Here is a 25503-nt window from a genome sequence, read left to right as displayed (position 1 = left end):
ATTATTCTAATGCCCCTACTCTACTTGCGCTACATTGATGACATCTTCATCATCTGGACATATGGAAAAGAATCCCTCGAGGAATTCCACCATGATTTTAACAATTTCCATCCCACCATCAACCTTAGCCTAGACCAATCCACACAAGTGGTTCATTTCCTAGACACTACTGTGCTAATAAGTGATGGTCACATAAATACCACCCTATACTGGAAACCTACTGACCGCTATACTTACCTACATGCCTCCAGCTTCCATCCAGGACACACCATAAGATCCATTGTCTACAGCCAAACTCTGAGATACAACCGCATTTGCTCCAATCCCTTAGACAGAGACAAACACCTACAAGATCTCTATCAAGCATTCTTAAAACTACAATGCCCACCTGCTGAAGTGAAAAAACAGATTGACAGAGCCAGAAGAGTACCCAGAAGTCACCTACTACAGGACAGGCCCAACAAAGAAAATAACAGAACACCACTAGCTGTCACCTTTAGCCCCCAACTAAATCCTCTCCAGCGCATCATCAAAGATCTACAACCTATGCTGAAGGATGATCCCTCACTCTCTCAGATCTTGGGAGACAGACCAGTCCTCGCTTACAGACAGCCCCCGGACCTGAAGCAAATACTCACCAGCAACCATACAACATAAACACTAACCCAGAAACCTATCCTTACAACAAACCCCGTTGCCAACTCTGTCCATATATCTATTCAAGTGACCCCATCATAGGACCTAATCACATCAGCCATGCCATCAGGGACTCTTTCACCTGCACATCTACCAATGTGATATATGCCATCATGTGCCAGCAATGGCCCTCTGCCATATACATTGGCCAAACCGGACAGTCTCTACGCAAAAGAATAAATGGACACAAATCTGACATCAGGAATCATAACATTCAAAAACTGGTGGGAGAACACTTCAGTCTCTCTAACCACTCAGTGACAGACCTGAAGGTGGCAATTTTGCAACAAAAAAACTCCAAAAACAGACTCCAAAGAGAGACTGCTGAACTTGAATTAACATGCAAATTAGATACAATTAACTTAGGTTTGAACAGAGACTGGGAATGGTTGGGTCATTATACTAATTGAATCTATTTCCTCATGTTAAAATAGCCTCACACCTTCTATGGGTCATGTTGATTATCACCTCAGAGTTTTTTTTTTCTCTCCTGCTGATGATAGCTCATCTCATTTGATTGGCCTCTTACAGTTGGTATGGCTACTCCCACCTTTTCATGTTCTCTGTATGTATAAATATCTTCTTTCTGTGTGTTCCATTCGATGAAGTAGGCTGTAGCCCTCGAAAGCTTATGCTCAAATAAATTAGTTAGTCTCTAAGGCTAGGTCTACACTGGGGGGGGGAAATCGATTTAAGATATGCAAATCCAGCTACGTGAATAGCGTAGCTGAATTCGACGTATCCTATTCGACTTACCCTGCTGTGAGGACAGCAGCAAATCGACCACCGCGGCTCTCCCGTTGACGCCACTTACTCCTCCTGACGAGGTGGGAGTACACGCGTCGATTCGGGGATCGATTTCTTCGTCTAGATGAGACGCGATAAATCAATCCCCGAGAGATTGATTTCTACCCGCCGATCTGGGCGGGTAGTGTAGACTAGCCCTAAGGTGCCACAAGTACTCCTGTTCTTTTTGAAAATGTTTGTACACATTTGTAACTTTATACATGAGTCATTCTGTAAGGCAGTGGGTTCATTCTTGTACATAAAGTTAAGAATATTCATGTGTTTTCAGGATTGGTGGCCCCTACATCTGTGGCTGATTTCCCCCCCCGTTCACACCACTACTGTGCAGTACATTATGCACTGGTGGGGTTTTACCCATTGCCCCACTGGTTACTGTGTTTTACCTGTGCTGTAGATAGTTTGTGAAATGCTGAGCCTACAGGATGTGAGAGGTAAGGCCCCCCTCCCAAATGTCATTTTGAACAAAAGGATAAACTAGATCTATCTGTCTCTTTCAATAACAAGTTCTTAAGCTGAAAATGCATCTCCTTACAAATATATTGAAGAAACTTCACAACCGGCTGCTCAAGATACGATCTTTTTCAAAGTAGGATAGAATTACAGCAATTGCCATTAAAAAGTCAGTTTCAACTACTATCATATACTGTTCTTAAAATCAGGGCTTTTCTACGGAGGGCAAAAATATGTTGGGTGGTTGTGGCTGGCCTTATTTCACAAATGATATACAGTAAATTACAGCACTGTTAGAGAGAGATCAGTACAGTTGTTCCTAGTGCACAGGATGACTGACTGCAGCTGGGGGCTTGCATGTAGGGTTAGCCACTGTCCGGGAGGGAAGTGACAGAGGGGTGAAGTGACTTGTCCTAGGTCACATTGCAGTTCAGTGGCAAAGCTGGGAAACCCTGACCTCCTCACTATCAGTTGAGTGCCCCAATCCTGGACCACTCTGCAGAAGATCTGTTTGGTATGAACTCCGATTCCAAAACTTGGGTGTTCGACCACCTTTTGCAAATGATCATTGATGAACTGAGGGAGCTTGTCTTGGCCCCAGTAACACATGATCTGAATTGGAAATGTAATGGACCTTGTTATACTTGCTAAAAGTGTTTGTTGGTGCAGTGTTTGGGGAGGGACTACAAGTAGTTTAGAGGTGCTTTCTGTCCATATCCTGGATGCCTTTAATTAGATTTCTAGCTCCTCATAAGAGGATCATCGTTAATGAGGTTTAGTGTTTCCCACTAAATGTAACCCCGTTCTATCATAATTGCTTTGGTAAATTACCTAAATGAAAGCAGTGTCGCTGACTTACAATTCCTGTCATTATTTTACTGCTCACCAAACAAATTCTATGCTATGGTCTCATCATTGCTGAGTGATGTTTAATGTTGCTTAATTTTTGTATGGCCAGAAAAACTATTTGAAAAATGCAGATATCCTACCACTAATGCATATGTGAGGTTAAAAAGATTGATCATCACCCAGATGTTAATCCTGGCTTAGCAGCACTGAATGTTAAAAACACTTTTTTTTATTTTGGAATGTTCCTCTCTGTGCAGGGGCTACGATGACCCTGTTGAGTCAGAGATGGTTGACGAGAGGATCCCTTACCTTCACGGTGGCTACGCAGCACCATTAGCACAGCCAGAGAGGGGGAGCATGGCCAGCATCGAACGCCTGGGCAAGCGTTCCCCCTCCATTGACAGCATCCGCAAAGACCCCAGGTGGCGGGACCCTGACCTCCCTGAAGTGATTGCCATGCTCAGTCACCCCATCGATCCAGTCAAGTCCAACGCGGCAGCATACTTGCAGCACCTGTGCTATGAAAACGATAAAATAAAAAAGGATGTGAGGCATCTGAAAGGGATTCCCATCTTGGTGGGTCTGCTAGATCACCCAAAGCCAGAGGTCCATCGCAAAGCTTGTGGGGCTCTCAGAAACATCTCTTACGGGAAGGATAATGAGAACAAGGTGGCTATAAAGAACTGCGATGGGATCCCGGCATTGATCAGGTTATTGCGGAAGACAAACGACATGGAAGTCAGAGAGCTCATTACAGGTCAGTGTCTGTATTTTTTCAGGGGAAGACTTTATTGGTTTCGGGAACAAGAATTTTTGAAGGTGGCAAGATTATCTAAGAGTTATGAACCCCTGGCTGCAGTCATTTGTCTAAGGGCATATCTATAAGACGGGTTAGTGTGCGGCATGTGGGGGTGTAAATCTACAGCACTGCAGCAGGCTGTGCACTGTCTGTGTGGACCCCGCTGCTGTGCACTAAAAGTTCAAAGTACACTAGGGAACTCCACACCATAGAAGTCTAGGTTTGTGGGTGCGTTGGGCCCTCCAGGATGTTACAGGGAAGACGAGCCCTAAGAGGGCTACATATATGTAACAAATCAAGTCCGTTCACTCCAGCAAGCCTAGCTGGAGTGAGAGCAACAACACTTGAGTTACCTAGGGTACATCTTCACTACCCGCCGTATCGGCGGGTAGCAATCGATTTATCTGGGATCGATATATCGCGTCTCTTTAAGACGCGATATATCGATCCCCGAACGCGCTCACAGTCGACTCCGGAACTCCACCAGAGCGAGCGGCGGTAGCGCAGTCTACGGGGGAGCTGCGGCCATCGATCCCGTGCCGTCTGGACCCCAGGTAATTCGATCCAAGATACTTCGACTTCAGCTATGCTATTCGCGTAGCTGAAGTTGCGTATCTTGGATCGATTTCTCCCCCCCCAATGTAGACCAGCCCACAGAGTGATTGGATTAACAGCACAGAGTGAGTTGCATCCCCACTACATTACTAGTTACAGCCCCACTACATTACTAGTTACAGCCCCACTACATTACTAGTTACAGCATCAAGAGGCCTAAGAGCACCACTTAACTCAAACTAGAGATTTGTGTGTAGCTGGGAGTCGGGTTATGGGCAAAACTCAAGTTTTATGCTGTGAAGACATGCCCTTAGGCACCTGGTGTTATGAGCCCCACTGGATGCTGCTGTATTAAGTGTGTCATAGTGTAACTGCATGCACCTATCTATTCAGGGGAAAAACCAAGATGCTGTGAATATGTGGTGAGGTTGTGTGGCTAGCGCTGAAGGCTGGAAAATGTTCAGATTGATAGGCACAGAGGCTGCTGCTGAGACCGTTTTGGGAGGGGGAAATGTTCATTATAATATCAGAAAAGGAGGCATGATTGGTTTTTTTTTTTTTTTTTTTTAACTGCTGGTATATACTTAGCAATGATTTTTTCCCCCCAATTATTTGTGACTCCATTATTCAACCAGCTTTTGTTTGAACTTCCAAAATGAGTAGTGAATTACATGCCAGGTTTCAAAGTTCAGCCACTGAGTTACATATGTGGAGGGGGGTGGGAAAGTGTGTCCACAACTCTTTACATTGTGGAGACGTAGTCTTCTTCAGCCTCCCATAACTCAAAGGCAGGAACATAGATTTTCCCCTCTTTGGAGAGTCGGGTGGGAGAGGAGGAGGAATGACAATTAGATGGAGACCAGATGGAGGATTTTCTCCAAAAATAGTTTTTCAGAAAGTTCTAAGCATGTGAGAATCAGTCTGTGTGACTGAAATGTTTAGCTCCGTCATCTGTATTGGGAACGGCCAAGCAAATTCAATCGTAAATGTGGCATAATACATTTGATGCTATAATCGTTGCAGAACTTCTGGCAATTCGCCAGCTTTTACCACTCATCCGTTGAGATGGATATTGGTACTGAGATGTTTGTCCTTCCTCCAGCATTTTTATTTATTCAGCAAACTGGGCCTAACCATGCAATCCACTAACTAGCTTCCCTCCTCCCCTCCCCCTTCTCCATAGAGCTAGGCAAGGGGAGCCTTTTGCTAAAGTATTTGATTCAGCAGGATGGCTGACTTTGTACTTTGTTTGGTTTTGGGGTTTGTTTGTTTTTTTTTGAAATTGTGGATAAGTAAAATGCATTTCTCTGCAGTTCTGGTTTGTTCAAAACTCATTTCCAGAGCTCTGCCAAGGAATACATGTATTTCATCAGATTCAAAAAAGAAAAAGCTAGTCTATAATTTACTCTGGAGGAACATCATTATAATGTTAAGTGATAATCAGTCATCGCAGAGATGGCAAAAACAAACTGGAGTTTGCCCCCTTTCCCTCTGAATGGTGTTTGCTTTGAATCCCGACTGATGAATTAATTTCACAATGTAAGTATGTGCCATTTGATCCTACCTCAGCAGTAAAATTAGTAATTTTGCTCTGCGTCCTTATGTAGGTATAGTTCCTACTTGCTATTTTAAGCTGTTTTTTTCTCTACTGAGGAACCCTAGGAATGTTAAAGTTAACCTAAACAGATGTCCAGCAACAGATGATGATTCTTTAATCTCCATCTCTGCGGGGGTGAGTTTAATTCTGCTCTTAAAGCAATAGTGTCAGAACGGGGTGTTAAACATTCAAGCAGTAATGCTGAAGGGAACAGGGTTCCAACAACATTTGTGTGGGCTGAGGCTGGTGGAATCACAGCTGATATTCAGACTCATCTGAGAGAATGAACTGCCCATCAAAAAAAAAATTCCGAAGGACGAGATCAGGGAGAAATAGGAGTCAAGTCTTTAAAACAACACAAGAGGCGCATTCAGCCAATGCTACTGCAAAAAGACGGCATGCTATGCAGTGTTACATACACTGGTTACAGTTCTGGAGCTCTCATGATGATAAGTTGACTTTTGTATCCGGATACCTTCCCACTGCAGTGGATCACAGTATCTGTTTGCCATGAATGCATTTTATTCTGTCTGGAACGAAACCTTTGAGAATGTTTGCCACCATACAGAAGTTTGTTCGGGGTCAGATGGAAGTAAAGAAGAATAAGCTTAATTGCTTCTTTTAAAAGTCTGCAACTTCAAACCAGTTGTTACACGTTACCTAGACTGATTGTAATAATGATTGCTATTCAGATCTGAATTGTGGCCAGCCATTAATTGGCCATTCTAGGTGTGGTTGTATTCTAAAATAGTGCTGAGATTTCCAAAGGGTCTAAGTGAGTTATGCCCCCAAATCCCATTGCAATTTGGGCACCTGACTTTCTTAAGCTCTTCTAAAACCAAAACCAAAACCCGGTCTAGATGTATGCATCAATATGTATCCTAGGATACTAACACTGAGAGGACACAGGTTAAACAATCATTAGGTGCATCTACATGGCACAAAAAACCCACAACCAACCTGTGGTGGTGAGTCTCATTGCTCAGGTCAACTGTGTTGGGCTCGTGTTGTGGGGCTAAAAATAGCAGTGTAGCTGTTTGGATTCGGGCTGGTGCCTGTACTCTGAGATCTGGCAAGTGGGGAGGGTCTGAGAGCCCAGACTCCAGCCTGAGTCCGAACATCTACACTGCTATTTTTTAGCCCCACAGTCCGAGCTTAAGTCAGTTGACCCTGGCAGTGAGAATCACTGCTGGGGCGAGAGCAGGTTGCTGGGTAAGCATTACTCATAGTGTCACTCAGCAATCTATAGTCGGGTTTCAGTATTCTGATATCACACTACTGCTAGACTAGGTAAGTCTGTGTAGCTTTTCCTGTCTGGTGGTATCACCCTCCTCAGAACTGAAAGCCTCTTGTTGCTTGACATCATAGCTCTTTTACCAGAAGTTCTGTGTATATCTGAGAATGGTGTTAGAGCATGATGGCCCTGATGTCAGGCATGTTAGGCACTTAAAAAGTACCTACCATTCCCCAAAGATATAGTCATGCTGTATCTTCTAGCTCTTTTTTTTTTAAATAGGGTTGCACAAACAGCCTGTACCTATTCTACTGCAGAAATCTCAGTTTATTAAGGCTTTCACAGCTACACCATGAATTGAGCTGCAATCAGAAATGCTACTCTGTGGAGCTCTTCCTTGAATCAGTCCACAGTTATCCTCTTGGGACTGTGCAAAGCTACCCCTTCCATGGATCATTTTCTGACTTCAGAAATGAGAGCTGAGCTGATAAAACAAGAAATTTGCTCTGATTGGGAAAGCTGCAAAGGTTTTTATCTTGAATGATAAGGTTTGGTGTGGAACAAATGTTCCCATCAGATATGCAAGACAGAAATTCTATTACACTCTTTTGACAAGCAGTCAGAAGTTAGTAGCTTTAATGAATTTTTCATTCTTTGTGTGCTCATTGAAATGTAATTTTGTTGTTTAACGACACTGCATGATATTTTAAGTGGTGCAGAACATTATTCTCCTGACACTCTGTATTGGCAAATTGGGTTTAATTGAAAAATGATTGACCTTACATGTTCTAAGGAGAAATCTTTTGATCTAATAATGTTCTATGTAGAAACTTGCTGTTTGATGCAGCCAATCAGAAACCATTTCTTGTGGGCATTCATTAATGTATGATAGAAGCCTAACAGTTAGCCAGAATTCATTTCAGCGGGCACTAACTCTTCTTGGAAGTCCACTAATATGAGCAGCATATTTTCTAATTACAGGTGAATTGACTCCTTTTTTCTGTTGAGAAACCTGTCAAAAGAATATATATTTCATGATGCAGTAATTTATCTTCAGGACTTGTGCTTGGCCTCTTTCAGCTTGGGATGCACAACTCCCATCACCAGAGCTCAATTTAAAAGGGGGGGGGAAGACTGCATATATAATATAATACATGTCAGACAGATGACTACAAGATCAACTTACATCAAGAGCACCCAGCGAATATATGCAATTTATTTTAGATGATAAATGATTCAGTGTGCTGCATAGATGAAAGAGTAAACAGGTTCTTGGTTTGTTTTAATTTAATAGTAACACTGGATTCTGCGACTAAGCAGCGTAAGAAAGAAGATTCTGTTTGGATTTCAAAAGATGTTAGCAAGTCTGTGTTTGACACACTTTCTTTAAACCTGCCCATGATAGGCAGCTGCTGGAAGGTGGGGCCCACAGCATTTGGAACTGTGGGCTTAATTGCTTTTATATGCTGTGAAGTGAGGATTTACAAAAACCAGGTATAGCTTCTGTTTTCTTTGTTACAATTTGTATCAACCAAACTACTTTAAAAAGACAACCTTGTTGCTTCTGCCTATGCTTGATGCCTTGGGTAGCCTGAAACCTACATGTCTATTCAAGCTAGCTCTTAAGAATGAGAGAAAAAATTGATTATCTTCTGCAAGGCAATAGTATATCTTCTTATTTAAATCCTAAAATATATGCCAGCCACTGATCAATGCTCAAAAAGGCAAATTCTTTTAGTAAAGGCACATGGAAAACATTGATGGATGAATTTGTCTTGCAGTTACTGTTTTAATGACTTGATTTATCTTTAGGGTAATTTTAATGAATTGATAAATTGACAGGAGTTTTTAAACTAACTTTATTAGCTAACATGTTAATTATGCTAATAAATGCAGTGAATAATTAAGGGCAGAGGTCAAATTATGGTGGTGGTAATCTTTGTCACTTTGTTCTCACGCAGGGTTAATGTACAGTTTTTTTAAAAAAAAGTAGAGTGAATTTAGTTGTTGGGGGTTAAAATCATGTTGCTATGGCTGCCACCATGAGTTCCTCTTCCTGGGCTTGGTTCCCCAAGACACAGGAGGGCTGCTGGGATGTAAAGTTCTGATGTAATTCCCTTCTTGATTCGCACATTTTTGAAAAGAAAGTTTTGTTCTGTTTATTATCTGTCTCTCTTCTTAAGAGGTATTTTCCCTACATAGCCAGCCATGAATCTAAATCCTTCCCACATCATCAAATGTTGCATAGGGATTGACCAAGGCTCTGCCTATCCTGGACCACTCTTTGCATATCTTCTAAGTTTTCCCTCTCTGAGTACTGTTTGACAGAAGGATTATTTTGATCTGTATCCCTCATATAGTCAGCTACTGGAGTCTTGTAATTTATTTCTTTTGAATATCTTAAAGATCCTACTTGCATATTTTTGGTATAATATGGGGTATCTTTTGTCTCTCTCTTTATAGTTCAGCGATGCCTCCTTTGGAGCATAAAAAAAGGCTGTACAGTGGGGGGGAGAAATTGAAAACCTCACAACCGTAGTTGCATCCTTGAGTCCAAAAGGGACAGAAGAAATGGGGGGATAGGTATAGGTTCTCTTTGATGTCAAGTTGTTCTCTTGCAGCCCCTACAAGGAGCAGCTGTTTGGCTGCCCAAGAGGGCATTTGTTTTTAAGGACTTGTTAGCGTTTATAGGCGACATTTTCTTTAGAAACTATGGGTGAAGGTGCCCATGAGTACCTTTTCTCATGCGAGTAGTCCCACTGTTCGTTTAAATGGGACAACTAGTATGAGTGAAGTTGATTACATATTTGCTGGACTGGACTTTCTTTTTGTGGCCATTCTCTGCAATTCAGATGTGATTCTCTTGAATCCATGTAGGATTTAGTGTGTTCAGAAATTAGCTACCAGTAACTGACAACATAGAAGAAATTTGGAGATAATATCCTTGTTTTACAGACCTAGGGTATATTAAAATCTATACACAGATGTCTTCAAGGTGGTACCCAAGCACTGGAGAATTTTGCAAAATCCTCTAATATTAGGATTGCTGGTTTGTCTGAGGTCTGAGAAGAGGGTTAAACTTTTTGATAAGTTTTGTTCTATGTTGAATTTTATTGCTAAATTGGGACCATCCTGTCCTAATTCCAATATTAGGAAGATTTCAGATTTCTTTTAGGCTTTTAAAATATTTCCCTTGTTGATTCTTCTCTAATCTAAAGAAATGAAATTATTTACTCTAATAGCTTTTGTAATGTAATGAATAGTCAGTTGTCTGGGGCGGGTGAAGAGAGGAAACATCCTGTTTCAGAGGAAGAAAGTTTTGTGAATCTCTAACAATGAAACCACTCAAACATGAAGTGTATAAGCTGTTAATACTTTATTCAGAATGTGTCTGTGGCCTACCAAGCTTTTGTATATTGGCCCCTTCCAAACTCGGAATGATTGATTAAAGATTTTTTTTTTTTTTAATCTCAACATGTTTTTTAATTGATGTTTTACTAGCTCAGGTGAAGAACTACTATAGGCGAGTAGAAATATAGGAATCATAGGAATGGTCCTACTGCATCACACCAGTGATCCATCTCTCTGGTGTCCTGGTTCTGCTAGTTGCAAGTACCAGGTGCTTCAGAGGAAAGTATAAGAAACAGTTATGCAATAAACGTGCCCACAGAAATAGTTTGCAAGGACCTGAGGACTAGAACCCAGGTCGGCAGAGCCAGGTGTGGCTGATATTCCCGTAGTCCCACCAGGAGGTCACATAGAGGCACTGCCAGGGAGCACTGTGGAGAGTAGGCGTTGGAAGTACTGTCCACGAGACCCAGAGTGACAGTACCCTGCAGCCCTCTGATTAGCCATGTGCCCCTATTAACCCCAGGAAGTTGTTTGGGCAACCACACAGAGCTTGGCCTGCTGCAACACTGGACTTTACCTTGTCTCCTGATTTCTGGTCTCTGACTCCAGCCTGACTTAGACCCCAACTCCTGCCTCCCGATTCTAGGCTTGTACTGCCTCTGATCTCTGGTCTTCAACCCTGGCCTGACTCTTGTTTACAGGACCTGGCCTTGTGATTCCTTCAACTCCTGCCCAGTGACTCCCATCCCCGGTGGGCAGACCTAAGCCCAGCTGTGACCGCTTGGCAAGACCACCCATTCTCCAGACCTTTATGTAGTGTTTTTTCCCCTCAACCCCCAGTCATACTATAAGCACATTGGTAGTCCCATTGAAGTCAGTGGGACTACTCACAGTCCAGCAAAGCATGTGAATAAAGAATGGATAACTTGTTAAATCAAAGGGTTTGATATGATTCTAATGACAACTTATTGAACAATTCTGTATCGCCCGATTATAAAGATTTTACATTGATTACATAGTTGGCTTTGCTTTCTTTACAATGTATCTGTGTAAGCTGAAGTAGAAGAAAATTGGTATTGGCTTTTGTTTTGTTTTTTCAGAATTGAGTGACGATATTGAGCTGCTTTTTTTTTTCCTGTTTCCTTTTTTCTTAACTCCCAGGGTGTTTAGTAGATTCTGTAACAATGAGGATATGTTTATTTAATATATAAATTGGTAACAATGGAAAGCTAATTTACCTTTGTCATTTATATTATCTTATCTTATTTAAATGCTAAATAAAATAATTTCCAAAAAGCACACACGTTATATTGTGCTGTGTGTGTTGAGTAAGTAAAGTGTGCCAAGTAAATAATAATAATGTATGTACCCAGAAAGAGATTATAGTAAAGAAAGATGGGTGATAACATCTGAGGTAAATTCTTTTGTTTACTACTGGATTTGTTTAATAATTAATGTGTTCAATTACATCTAAACAGATGCCTGGGTTTTGTAAATGCCACTTTGAATTGGAGGCATCATAAAGTGTCAGTCTTAAAACTCTGTTAGTTGTCAGTCTCCTGGGTTGTAATTGCCACTCACTACTGGTAGTGGAGATAAAATTCCCTTTCCAATCTAGTATGTACATGATCCTATATGGATATCACACTATTAAAATAGGACAAAAGACATTTGCCGTCTCTTTTTTTTTTTTTTTCAATGAAAGCGTGAGCATTAAGCTTTCATTCCAACCTACATCAGGGAGGATTCAGTATTACAACTTTATTTTTCTGTTTGTTTACAGACCGGTGTACCGGGCTTGGTCCTCGTTTCACATACACTATTTTTGCACTGGTAGAACTCACTGACTTCAGTGGCATTACTCCTGATTAACGCCAGTATACCTGGGCATAATTGGGTCCAGTGAGTCAATATCTGGTAGATAATTTAAAAACTTGTTTTGGGAGAAGAAAATTGCAGGCATTGTAACCGTGAACTTTAAGAGATTGATGTGTGACTGAAACAAAAGTCCAGACATGACCATTTATTGTTCCTTGTAATTTTTTTAAACATGAAGAGTTTAAAGACACATATCTGCAACTTAAGTTGTTAGTTTGTAAAAATGTGTAGACCTAATGATGCACGTTGGATGCATATTAATGGTACTTATTATTAGGAAAGTGTCTCTGGATATTTAGGAAAGTCTCTATCATTTTTCCATTCAGTCCTTGCAAAAATCTCCTTCATTCTCATGCATTTCAGTGGAGATGAAAGCTGTGTACCTATTTCTCTCCCCATATATGCTTATTTATAGTTTTGAAATGTTACCAAGTAGGATTAATAAATTCTGTATCTATTAAATGAATGTTCCATTTTAATCCCAACTCAGTAAGGAATAGCCTTTGTAAAACTGAGATTTGGAAGGATATTTGTACTTCTGCATAAGTTTTCATGGCAATGTCTGGCATATGGCTTTCAACTTTGTCCTTTGGTTTGGAGATGTGATTAGCTGAAAGCATGAGTCGAACAGAAGTAGTTTTTTTTGTTTGCCTTTCTTGAATTAGTCAGCTTTGTGAAGGTTATATTACTTCCCTTTATTAGCAGAAACAGGCTGATATCTACAAAAATGTACTTCGGCCTCTGATTTCAAAGTCTAAATTATTATCCATTTAAAAAAATAAAAGTAAATCTAGAATCCATTTGTTTCTTGAATCACTCTGTTTTCAGTTGAAATCACTGATGTGTAATGTTTTGCTTTGTACAGTGCTGAATGTTTCCATGAACCATTTTTAAGGGCTGGTCTACTCTACAAAGTTCTGCCACTTTATCTGTGCGGGCACAGTTCAAGCAGAAATACCCCCATCCCCCGGAATGTAGATGCTGTTCTGCCGGTGTCAAAGTGCTTATTCTGGTGCAGCTTATTCTAGTTCAGGAACTGAAATAAGCTATACTGGCATAGGTACCTATATATTAGTGTAACAGATCTAGTGGGGTTTTTACCAGCATAACTGTTGGCAAAAAATCACACCCCTAATTGACATAGTTACATTGTTAAAACTCTTAACTGTAGACTAGCCCTAAGATATTTTGCATTGTTGACCATGTAAAACCTACATTTGTGACTTCTGCTGCTTTGATTTGGTATTCGCCTTCTTTCTACAGCTGTGATTCAAAATCAAGGCGAGGTGATAAGACAAAGAGGGTTGTGGGTGCTCAGTCTCCCCTAGGAATAATGCCCTCACTGCACCGTATGTGCCTGTGACATAGTGAATAATATGAAAGTAAATATGGAATGCAAAAAGTCTGGGGTGAAATTCAACTCTGTGTAGAGAGTCGACACCAGGGCTATGTGCCCTTTAAATCCAGTTTAAGCCCTATTTTGAGGTTTTATGTGCTGCATTGGCCTTGCACTGCCCTCTGCACTGGGGGGGGGGTTGTTGTTTTTTTCTGTCAGAAGTAGATTTGCAAGTTTAATGATATTAACACGTTGTTCAGAATGAATACTATCATATTGAATCTTTACACTTATAGTTTATGTAGATGATTAATGAACACATATCGTATGTCTCCTGTATATTATATGGCCCAGCAGTTTCAACCACTCTACCTGTTTTAAATATAACTGCGTTTAGAAAGGTGGTATAGCTTTCTGTTTTGATAACTGCTGAGTGAGTCCTAACCGTGTGGTTACATTGTATTCTCAGAAATCTTGTCAGGTGAGTAATTTCCTCTTCGAATTGTTTTATGATTTAATCTTTTGGAAATGTTAGTCTGCATGAGGAGCACCCGTAAACTACTGTAACTTGGCTAATAACCATTGTTTCTCTCTAAGGCACTCTTTGGAACTTATCATCCTATGAGCCCCTGAAGATGGTGATCATTAACCATGGCCTTCAGACACTGACAAACGAGGTGATTATCCCCCATTCCGGATGGGAGAGCGAGCCGAATGAGGACTCTAAGCCTCGGGATGCTGAATGGACCACGGTCTTCAAAAACACATCTGGCTGCTTGCGGTAAGATGGGAGCAGGGATTGTGCTTCTGTGGTTCGTACCATCTTAACATACGTTTAAAAAAGTGGTTTATTTACCCTGACTTTGAAATCAAATATCCTGCATCTCTTTTGCAGAGGTGCACTTAAGAGCTCAATGTGGCAATATGGGAGGCTCTCGTTTTGCCACAGGTTCTCTTGTACTAGAGCCTTGTAAGTGCTGACATTCCAGTTGCATTTGTGTGAGTGGTTGGTCATTTGTGTTAGATGGAACATTATAGCTATAAATGTTAACCTTTCCCTTAGTGGGGGCAGTGCTTAAAGAATGGTGATTTCCTGAGTTATATCCCAAGAAAGAAATATGCTATTGCAGGCATAGTCGTAAGTGCTAGAAATCCAGCTTTAATCAGGTGTGCTGGGATCAGTAGACTGATTCTGGTCATTTGTCGAGTCCTTTCCTTAGTTGCCCATTTGAGGGGGTTTTTTATGACAAGTTTTCTAAATGAGTCAGTTCTTTGACGCTCTTCTTGCACAAGTGGACTATTATTCCCAGCTGGGGAGGGAATGCATAATATCAGTGTTAGCTCTTTTTTTATTGATTTAAGCTAAATCTAGAAGACTTCTGATTTATGTTTATCTGCAAACACCCCAGGTGAAGATATTGACTAACTTGATTTCAGATTGCAGTGAGTGAGGAGCTGTAGGATATATATTATGAACCTGTCAGAGATGCACATTTAGTGTAATTCATAGGTGTTAGCTTTAGATACAATTTGCCTGCTGAGCATTAAAGAACCCGTTCCCAGTAAAAAAGACCTTTGATTAGGTATTATTTGCATTTCTTAAATCATCCACAACTGGACAGTGCATGTTAGAACACAGGGTCTGAAAGAGCCTTCAGCACAGCCTAAGGTACTGACATTCTGTATAGAGTGACTGACTTCCATTTTGATGTTTTTCCTTGAGGTTTTTGTAAATAGTCTATAAGAGATTAAACTGTGTATATACACTGTTAAATTCTACAATGTTATGGTGAGGTCTAATAGTTCAAACAAAACTAATCAAGATTCCATATTGCACCTTCTGGTGCACTGAAGTGTACTTCTGTCAGATTTCTACTGATTAATATATCTTCAGAAAGTTGCTTCATTTCCATTCCTTGGGCTTGCGGTCTCTAAATTGCACTAACTATTCCCATGAGTAACTTCATGAATGCAGAAAGTAATGAAAAGTGTTCTGAAAGGGCCCGTTACTGAACTTATTTGCAGTCCCCCTGGAGATGGAAGTCCTTTGAGTAGGATCCAGACATCATAATTTTTCCTTAGCAGTGCCTCACTTTCTAATGGTTTTGCAAGAAGAAATTAGTTATGGTGAGAATAAAAGGATTATCTGAACGAGTCTGAGATTCTCTAATGATTGCAGACAAAAAACTGATCGTTAATAGATTAACCTGATCCATGTCATAAATTTTCTATTAGCACCTGCAATGCTCTGATCTACTAGAAGTTCTGCATTGCAAGTGTGGTTTTTGGTTTTTGTTTTTTAAATTAAGGTGCTTCTTTTGGAGGAAAAAGAACAATAATTTTATTTCCAGGACCCAGCTTTCTTCAGCATAATGAACATGGGTATACAGAGCTAGTGTAGTGTTAAGATCTGCTAGCTGCAGAATTCCACCTCACTTTTTAGATAACTAAAGTGGTCCTGTTTTAAGAAACTACTTGGCAATGTAATGGCACTCAGTAATAAACATATGTGGTGCCTACTGCTAGAGCTGCGCATGAAAACGTATTGCAATCCTCATGTCTACAGTCTGTCTTCTATCACTATTGCGTATGGGGGTGGGGGTGGGAGATAATATCTATCTATCCTTTTTTTTTTTTTTTTTTTTTTTTTTTTTTTTTTAATTCAGAGAAAGCTAGTCTTTTGGAATGCTGAGTATGTGATCCAGAGAATTTGTTCAGGTAAAAATATGCAACAGTTAAAGAAAGCAATTTACCAAACTTTTGTTTTATAAAATTGGTATTGGAATGAATAGCCATTGTGTGGAGAGAGCAGAATTGTTGTGATAATATAACCATTTTTATCCCATTGCTATCAGGAGGCATTAAAGGAGAGGCAGGATGATCCATACATAGAGCAAAGGATTGGTGTAAGGACGTGGGCTCTTTCCAGGCTCTGGGGTTCTCCTTCTGTATTATGTGGGTAATGATATCAATCTTCTGTAAAGCACTATGAGATCTATGGGTAAAAAGGGCTATATAAGAACAAAGTGTTATAATGGGTGTTGGAAATCTGTTGGAATCTATAATAAGATTCTCTGCAGCTCATCATTAAATGTATCACCAACATAAGATGGCTAACGCCATCAATGAATTGTGGTGTTTTAGCCGGCTTACACTGCAGCCATCTGTTTGACATCCATGTTAAAGCCCCTTTGCCCGCTCTTCTGTTGATGCAGCAGTTGGTCATAGAATTCAATTTTTGGCGAATGGAGCTAATTACAAACTGTAACACATATTTACCATTTGCAAAAATACATGATCTTATTTGTACTTTGGAGTTTATTCCTCTTGACTGTTTGCCAAGCCCACCTTGTCTTCTCTGCAGGTGATTCTGAAGGGAACACTGCACTGCTCTCTGAATGAACTAACTGAGAAACGAGCAACTATTTTGACAGAGCTTTTAAAAGTAATTAAGATCACTTGGACTCGGCAGTGCCAGTGCACAGCATGCGTATTACACATGCACAGCTGCTTTTAGTTCAGCATTTTTCAGGAATGTTAATGAAATTTACCAACCAGTGTGGGTGGCTTTGTGTCAAACTCCTTGCTTCACTATGTGAATTGCTGCTATGTTAGTCCGTGCTTTTGCTGATGTTCTTTACCTTGCACTGATCCACAGATGGAGAGGTTGGGGGATTGGTGATATTAGCAGTGATATTGGGCATGATATGTGCATTGTGTGAGGGAAGGAAGGATCCTATGGTTGAATACCAGTGTTTAGAGCTAGTGTCTCAGCTGAGATCTCTACACTGTCACTGTGATTCCAGTGCTGGAGCTGCTTTTTATTTAGGCCTTGCAGCACATGCTACCTACTTCTTCTAACTTTGTGAAGTTTAAAAACAAAACAAACCAAGATAAGGAGCCTTATGATTTAGTGCTAGACCTCCCATTCACCAAGCTGGCAGGAATACTTAAATTAAGCTTGATGTTAGCATTAGCCATGATGGCTGTACGTAATTGTATTCAGCAATCCATTCCGTAACTGCTACATCTAAGTCAGGGTTTAAGAAAACCCAAATGGTGGTGCTAAGAAACACAGGATATAACTGGCAACTTGAGACCAGCAAGAATTATAATGTCCCTCTCTGTCCAGAAGCCTCAATAAAGAATCCACTTGATATTTGTTTCATCGAAGTCCTGTCTCTTCTCTGCCATGAGTCACAATTCCTGGACAGCCTGTAACCAGATGAAACACTATTCTGAGCTACCAGGGAATACTCAAGATCTTGAAATGCCAAGTAGGGAGCAGAGGAAGACAGGGCTTCCTATCAACACTTTTTGTTGTCTTTAGAAACAGATATTTGTTTTGGGGGCCGCTTTTATATTCATGGGGCAAGTTCATATTGTTTGTATCCCAATATTAGACTGAAATATGAAAAGTATGTTCCATCCATCACCCTAATCCTAGCCACTCCATCTTCACTCTGTATGCAACCTGCCAACAGTTACGTCTTCGAATGACGAGAAGGAAAACCTCAGATTTCATTCTGTTAATGCAAAACTTGAGAGTTAGAACATTGTGGCCAGTAACTGGGGTTGCTGCATGCCGTCTATATTTCACCAGGAAACTGTCAAATATTCATGTATTTGTGGAGATGATGCTGATTTTCAATTCTGTTAATCTTCCTCCTGGTCCAAGGAACGATAATGGCCCCTTCCCTTGTCAAGCTTCACTTATTGTGTCAGATTCAATATCTGATTCCTGAGAAAGGGATGATCATCTGACAGAGCAGAATAGTCATAAGCCTTTTGATACTAATCAGGAAGTTGCACAAAATTTGGTAGTTCCCTTTCTCTCTCAACATGGCCACCAGGATAAGGGAGTGTTGAAAATCTGGGAATGCATGATGTGCTTAACTTTTTTCCAGGAGTGTTTTTGCTGGACTCTTGACCTTCAGAGGCTGTATCTCAATTTTAAGGAATTTGGGTGTTACATAGGGTTAGACTTTGGGATGTTATTTCCATTTTGTCAGTGTATATTTGGAAAACCCAAGGTGATCCCATAAGTAGTCTGAACCAAGTCCCAATGATCTGAGCAACACTCCTTCTTGAGAAGGTTCTATTATAGGGTATATCTATATATTAAAGTGCTGTTTGTGAATGAGTATCTCCAGCTTTCTTAAACAACATGCTTGATGATCTGAGCTGTAGAACACCGAAATATAATCACCAGCCCATTGCAAGCCTCCCTCTTTGAGCAACTTCAGCCTGATTTGCTCATAAACCAGCAAACCACGGGTCTGTTGCTGTCCTTTTCCTAGCTGCAATAAACAATGTACAGCTCTCCTCCCCAAAAACATTGTTCTGAATCTATTCTGCTATGTGGGGCTGGAGAAGTGGGACTAGGAAGGAAGAAGGGAATTTGCCAATAGAATCAGTAATAAACACAGGTAGTTCTCTTATTTCATTTGGTATGCAAATTTGATGTCCTCAAACTCCTTTTCCACACTCCTAAAAGAATAAATCAGATATCTCTTTTAATTACTGTCTGTCTCTTTATTATTTAATTCCTGCCTGGTTTTCCAATCCAGAAACATTTGTTTTTAAACTATACTATAATCCAGTTTAAATAATGTTCTGACTTGATGTATCTCTTAAAAGGGCCATTTAGCAATCCTTCCTTCAACTTTGACTAAGACATTAAGGCTCATTAGTGGAAGGGTACACTTAATGGGATCATTCCGTGAGAGAGATGAAATTTAGGTTAACCTGTGCCAGAGACCTTCCGTGTTTCTCCATGTTTGTGCTGAATTGTTTCTCTTTGGCTTGTTTAGATAATACACTGTTTGCTCTTGGTCAGGAGTGGAAATGTGAGACCTTTTGGTCAGAGTGTGCTGTCACAATCAGACTTCCTTTTCATTTCCTGTACACTTATACATCATGACTCTGAGTCTTATAGAAGCAATAAGGCTTTTAACGGCTTTAAAAAAATTAATTAATACTGTGCTTAATTACCATTCCCCTCTATTAAATTACCATTCATTCTCTCTTGCACCTTGCAGATTTTTTTCAGTTTTGAAGGGGAAAAGAGTAAAATGTAGTTCCTAAATTGCTGATTTTATAGCATGGATCTTGTGCTAAACTGACCTAATGTCAACAAATATTTAAATTAGTTCATTTGCATAGTAAATAGATGAAAAGTGCTACTTTTCCAGGTTACCATCTGCAGCTTTTCCTGTCAATCCTTCTACTACATATGAGAGTGTATGCTCACAAACAGCCCCAGGAATCAAAGCCTGGCCATGGATGTACAAGTGCATAAAGAGAGACCCTGCCTACTTGACTTCCACCAAAAAATGAATTCTCTACAAAACAACCTTGCACAGAATGTCTGGCTGTTCACTGTGAAGTTATGGAGGAAGGATGGTACAGTGGTTAAAGCACTAGCCTGGACTGTAGAAGATCCAGGTTCAGTTCTTGCTCCACGACAAACATCCTATATGACCCTGGGTCATTCATGTAGTGTCTTTCTGCCTTAGTTCCACATCTGTAAAATGGGGATCAATAGGGAAATACGCTCTCACATGAAAGATTGAGGCACTAGGATACTATGGTGATGGGGGCTTTATAAGTACCCAAAGTAGGTAAATGTTAATAGCCCCCTCCTTTGGAATCAAAATACACAAGAGAATATGGGAGTGTATGTAAATAATACTCTGATCCTTGTACAATGTTTCAGATGGTGCTGAGAAAAAAGGGGCTCAGCGGAGAGTCATAAATTCTGTATTATGGCTATATTTTGTTCCAGGTGTATATTTAGTATGTGACAGTTTAACAGTCTTCCTCGAGAAGCCAAAACTCCCCTGAGCCTGCAGTGCCCTCGCTTATCTCCCCCCCCCACACACCCTCCCTGCACGCCACGAAACAGCTGATTGGGAGGTGCGGGAAGGGAGGGGGAGGTGCTGATCCGTGGAGCTGCCCGTGAGTGGGAGGCACTGGCAGCGGGGTGGAGGAGTTGGGGGGATGGGGGGGGGAGAGCTGCTGAAGTATTATTGTGGCTCTTTGCAATGTATATTGGTAAATTCTGGCTCCTTCTCAGGCTCAGGTTGGCCACCCCGTGCTAGAATGTCACAGGAAGTTTGTCTTGCCAGAGGCTGAGCGTGCTGTGTTCCCGTTCCTGGCGGTGGGGGACCATGCTCAGTCAGCCCCATTCTGTTACCTTTTCCAGAGCCTGATGTCTGTGATTGTTGAATTCCAAGGAAAGAGGGGGAAAAAAGCTATGTAAAAATGCACTAGTTATACCCTCTATGCCTATTCATAATGATTAATGTATATCTTTCCTCCAAAGAAAAGTGACTGGGAATTAGTTTTCGAAATGAATTACTTTCAAGCTTTATCTGTCTTCCAATACTGCAAGCATAATGATAAATACATGTTAACAGTAGCTTTATATTTCTCCTATCCGCCCTCCCACCTACATGAGGCAGCATTGAACTCAGACTGACAGAAGTGGAAAGGCAACAAAGTGTAAATCTTGGATTGGGGAGAGCTGGTTGTATGAGCTTCTTCTAAATAGCTCTTTCTGGTGAAGGAAAGGGCATGGGAGGTGAGACACTGGGGAGATCACTTCAGTACTGTCAAGGTGCCGTTGGCTTGCGTCAGGGGAACATTGAGTAATTTGCCTGTTGAAGCATGACAGGACAGAGAAGGTATTTAGATGAAGCTTTTCAGATGCAAGCTTTCTTAAAATGACAGTGAATAAATAATTAAGCTTAAGTAAGTAGTCTACATTTTATACAGAGAAACATCATTCCATAACTCCCCTCTGAGGGCTAGGAAAGGGTCCAAGATGTCCCCCCACTCTGAAATGGGATCCTCTGACAAAGCCCTTTGGATCATCTTTCTCCATTTATCACCCCATTCCCCTATGCCACTATGACAGCATATTTCAACTGCCATCCTTTTAGCCCAGGAAGACTGAACAGGGCTTCTTTCAAAACATATCATTGCATTACAGTCACACAGAAGAGTAGTGTCTGAGTGACACAAAGTGCCACTGAATTAGTGTCCCACCGCCACTGTTGTCATCTCCTCCTCTTCACACATGCTACTGATTGTGTGAGGCATTGGGTTAGTTGCCTGACCTTGTGTCTCAGTGTAGTAGAAAATGGAGTTCAAAAAATATATATCAGACTTTGCTGAGAAGCAGGTACATTTTGAGCTGCACTTTCCTCAGGGAAATAACTTCAAAAAGTGAGGAAAATTGAATTGACGACATTAAAACAACTTTTCCAGGCAACTTTCTCTTTAGGGACAGCAAACACTGAACAAACTGGAAAGAGGGTGAGGTTTATCTGGAGAGTGCAGGTTCAAAAAACAACAGTTAGACTCCTAAGGAAGTATAATAAAGAGGAGAAAGCTAAGGCAGTTTCTTAATTAGCTTACTGATACTGTACAGGATCATAGCATATGGCTGTCCTGGGGCTTATATGATGAGTAGAGCGTTTAATTCCTGCTACTGAAGAGCTGTTAAAGTTCTGCCTGACAGTTCCTGATGTTTAGCTTGTAATATAGATAAATTATGCATAGATTTTAGTAGCGGAGACATAGCCTAGTTACATGCAACCTTAATGCTTTACAGCGAAGTCTAAGGTATAAATTAAAGTTGTACACTTGCTTATTGCCCTCTGTCATTTCCTTAGGAAGGAATATAGGTCCCTTATTTCTTGGCTCTAAATGAAGGGAACTAGAAAATGTATGTTACTATGGGTTGATGAAAAGTGAGTTCACAACAAAACTCACCAATACCTTTTGGAATGGGGTTGAGGTAGAAAGTGGACATAGCTTACATTATTCCGTACACCGAATGGAGACAGGAGCCTTCTATTTTTACACAAAGTAATTCAGAGATTCTTTTCACAAGGTAGGACAAACAGAGCCTTTTACCCGTCTCTCGGTGCAAAAAACAGAATAATAATTTTGAAGCTAAGCAGCCGCCAGCCATTCCAGGGTTCTCTTGCAGCATGTTTCGGAGCAGCTCAGTGTTACAGAAGAGCAAAACAAGGCTCCCACAACTAGGTCATATTAAAGGTAACCCGCAAATATTTTACCAAAGAAGTAGTACATGTATTTTTATGTGCTGAATGCCCCAAGTAGCAAAGGGCAAATCTCTCAGCTGCAATTTAACTTTGTCCAGCTATGCTGGAAGGTCAGGAGGCAATGGATGTGGTTTAAATTAGGATGCAAACTTTATTATCTGGAATATATGGGATCCCAGCAAATAAATTGTACAGTGCAGGTTGTTGTCATTTCCAGAATCCTTTCCATATACATTTTCCAGTCTGGTCCCAGCCATCCTGCTGCTGTAACCCTGCCACTTTCCCCTCGTATGAGGGTTAAGGGGCCTAGAAAGGAGGGTGGTTGACTCCCTGCCATACCAGACATAGGCACCTTGAACCCCCTTCCTCAGCAATTTTAATGGATGCTTCCTTTACCAATCAGTTTTATCAGCTCACCTTATCCATTCCATAATAAGTATCTGCACTGCACATCTGCCACAAGCTTTACATAAGTTGTGACATGTATAGCCTAACCCACTTGCCCCATCCCACCAGGTCCCAAACCCTCTTTGCCTTGGCCAATCTGGCGGTGAGGGAAAAATTCCTTTCCAGGCCCCAAGAAAAGGGACGGCTAGCATAATGCCCAGACATGGTCACGATGAAACCCAGTTCTTTAACTGCTTCCGTGAGTGGGAAGATGGGTGTCGCCAGGCCATTCAAGGTGAAAAGGGGCTTTACAGGAACTACACAGGGCATAAATACCCCCTCTCTTCTGCTCAGCTGGGGGAGTGCCCCCCTCCCCAGTCTAGCTGTGCAGCTTCCTGCTCTGCCCCACTCAGCACTGCTAAAGTCTCTTTCCCCTTTTGCTCCCCTGCTGTGAGCTGGAGAGGGTGGCCTTAAAAGGGCAATGACCCCTTTCTTTCCAGCCTGCTGGAGGAGACCCCATCAATTATATTGATGGGGCAAGTTTCCTTCTCTTCCATCCAGCTGGCCATTGGACCCATCGCTTAAGGTGTGATGACCACATTGTTAAACCATGCTGCTGGCTATTCTGTCCTTGGTTATCACAGGGAGCTCCTTAAATCAAAGAATTGCAACTTGAGAGTGAGGACGGCAACTGCGAGCTTTCTTGATTGTGTCTACACTATGTAGGTTTCTCCAGAGGACAGATTAAACTCCCTGTTACAGCACTTGGCTGTTGTACAGCCGTTTGCCAGTATTTGACCAATTAAAAAACAATATAGATTTTGAGTAGATAAAAGGGCCCCTGCCACATGGGGCAGCCACTGCTGCTGAAGCTGTATTCTGTTGGGACTACCCCAGTATTTACGTGCTGCAGTAAATTCTGCCCAGATCCATTCTCCACGCTGGATGACTGTCTCCTGCAAAGCCTCCCCCTTCAAATAGACCTCCTGCTCTCACCCTTGGGCTTTGGCTTTCTCTCAAGTTTCTTACCATCACCTGACTTCAGACTGCTCAGATCCTGACCTTACTGCTCTCTGCTACTATTGGGTAGCCTTCTTTAATATCCGTGACCTCTCTACAGCCAGCCAGTTCCCACCGGCTTCCTTGTGTCCTGCTGACTGACTCTGTCCTCTTACCCTATCTGATACCAGGACCTCTTTTGCATCACAGGTTCCTTTTCACTTTCTTTTGGTTATTAGGATCCATACTCTCTGAATCTCAGTTAAATTGCTTGGGATTCAATGAGGAGTGAAATGTGGAATTCATCACATCTCTGTCTGAAATGGAAAAAAAAGGTTGGCTTGAAATGAGTTATGTGCTGAAGATAGTACTTGCCATTTGGGACATTGTGCAATAAGAGTACACGAAGAAATTCAGCACAATTTACTGTATGTGTTCTTAATAATTACAGGTCCTCTTTGGCAAACATCTGACAGGATTGTAGACTGGGATTGAGTCTCAGAGCTGGTGGGCGGGACAGGCAATACATTAAACCCTGCCTTGCAAAACAGTTGTGGCAACTTATCAGTCAGGAGGCTAAATTCCAGGCCCGATGTTGTGCTGGTAGAAGTAATGGAACTAATGATACTTTCCTCACCAGTCAAACAAGAAGAATTTTGCAAGACTAATTTAAACTGCTTTCAGAGAAGCAGAAAGACAGTAGCCTAAACTGTGTGGTGGTTGGCAGAACTCATGCACTGCTCCAGGCACAATGAAGCCAATAGCTTCAACTCTTGTTCAGGTCTGGGTAATTCTCCCAAAGAAACTGCAACAAATGAGTGTCCCATATGCCATACCTATGCCAAAAATCAAAGTATTCCTTGGAGTGCATCAAAAAAGAAAAACCAATTTAACTTTTTCTTTACAAAAACTATCCTCTCCGCTCAGAGAGGCACGAGGGCACTTTAAACAAAGTATTTTTCATGACTGATGAACCAGCACTGAAGTAGGATGGTAACTGTGTTATTCCCTAACATTCTGCTCTCCTGTTTTTTGGACAGCTCTACATGATAACAAATGATACTACTTTTCAGCAAGATGGCTGACACCAGCAGTCATTTTGGAAATAGAAGTTTTACTAAAGCACATTGTGTATTATAACTCTGGTGACTTTCTCCAGACCCGAGGAAGAGCTCTGTGAAGCTCAAATGCTTGTCCCTTCCACCAACAGACATTGAGCTGATAAAAGATATTATGTCACCTGTCTTGTCTCTGTAAATCATAAGTCTTTCTGTGACCCTTTGGTCCCTACCTTTTCACATAATCCTGTTTAACTATCCTGAAATATGCTGCTTGTCCTGTGAATTTTCAGGTTGCCAGGGGAGAATGAAATGGGGGGGGAAGGGGTTGCTTCTCTTCCAAAAAAAAAAAAAAAAAATTTTTTTTTTTTTTTTTTTTTGCATTGAGAGAATGCAAATTAAGTGCCATGCATTTAATCACTATAAAAAT

General features: G+C 41.2%; 1 protein-coding gene across 4 annotated transcripts in view; it reads left to right on the top strand.

The window, feature by feature from the left end:
- Window positions 1-25503, top strand: part of ARVCF (ARVCF delta catenin family member) — a 426585-nt gene that overhangs the window by 325174 nt on the left and 75908 nt on the right. For all 4 annotated transcript variants that reach the window (XM_054006116.1, XM_054006118.1, XM_054006119.1 and 1 more), the window contains exons 8-9: window positions 3060-3559; window positions 14150-14333. In XM_054006116.1, coding sequence (XP_053862091.1) covers window positions 3060-3559; window positions 14150-14333 — 684 coding nt within the window. The remainder of the gene's footprint in view (window positions 1-3059; window positions 3560-14149; window positions 14334-25503) is intronic.

Source organism: Malaclemys terrapin, chromosome 16 (assembly GCF_027887155.1).
Source record: "Malaclemys terrapin pileata isolate rMalTer1 chromosome 16, rMalTer1.hap1, whole genome shotgun sequence".
Taxonomy (NCBI): Eukaryota; Metazoa; Chordata; order Testudines; family Emydidae; genus Malaclemys; species Malaclemys terrapin.
The sequence above is the reverse complement of the archived record's forward strand: the minus strand, read 5'-3'. Positions and strand labels throughout refer to the sequence as shown.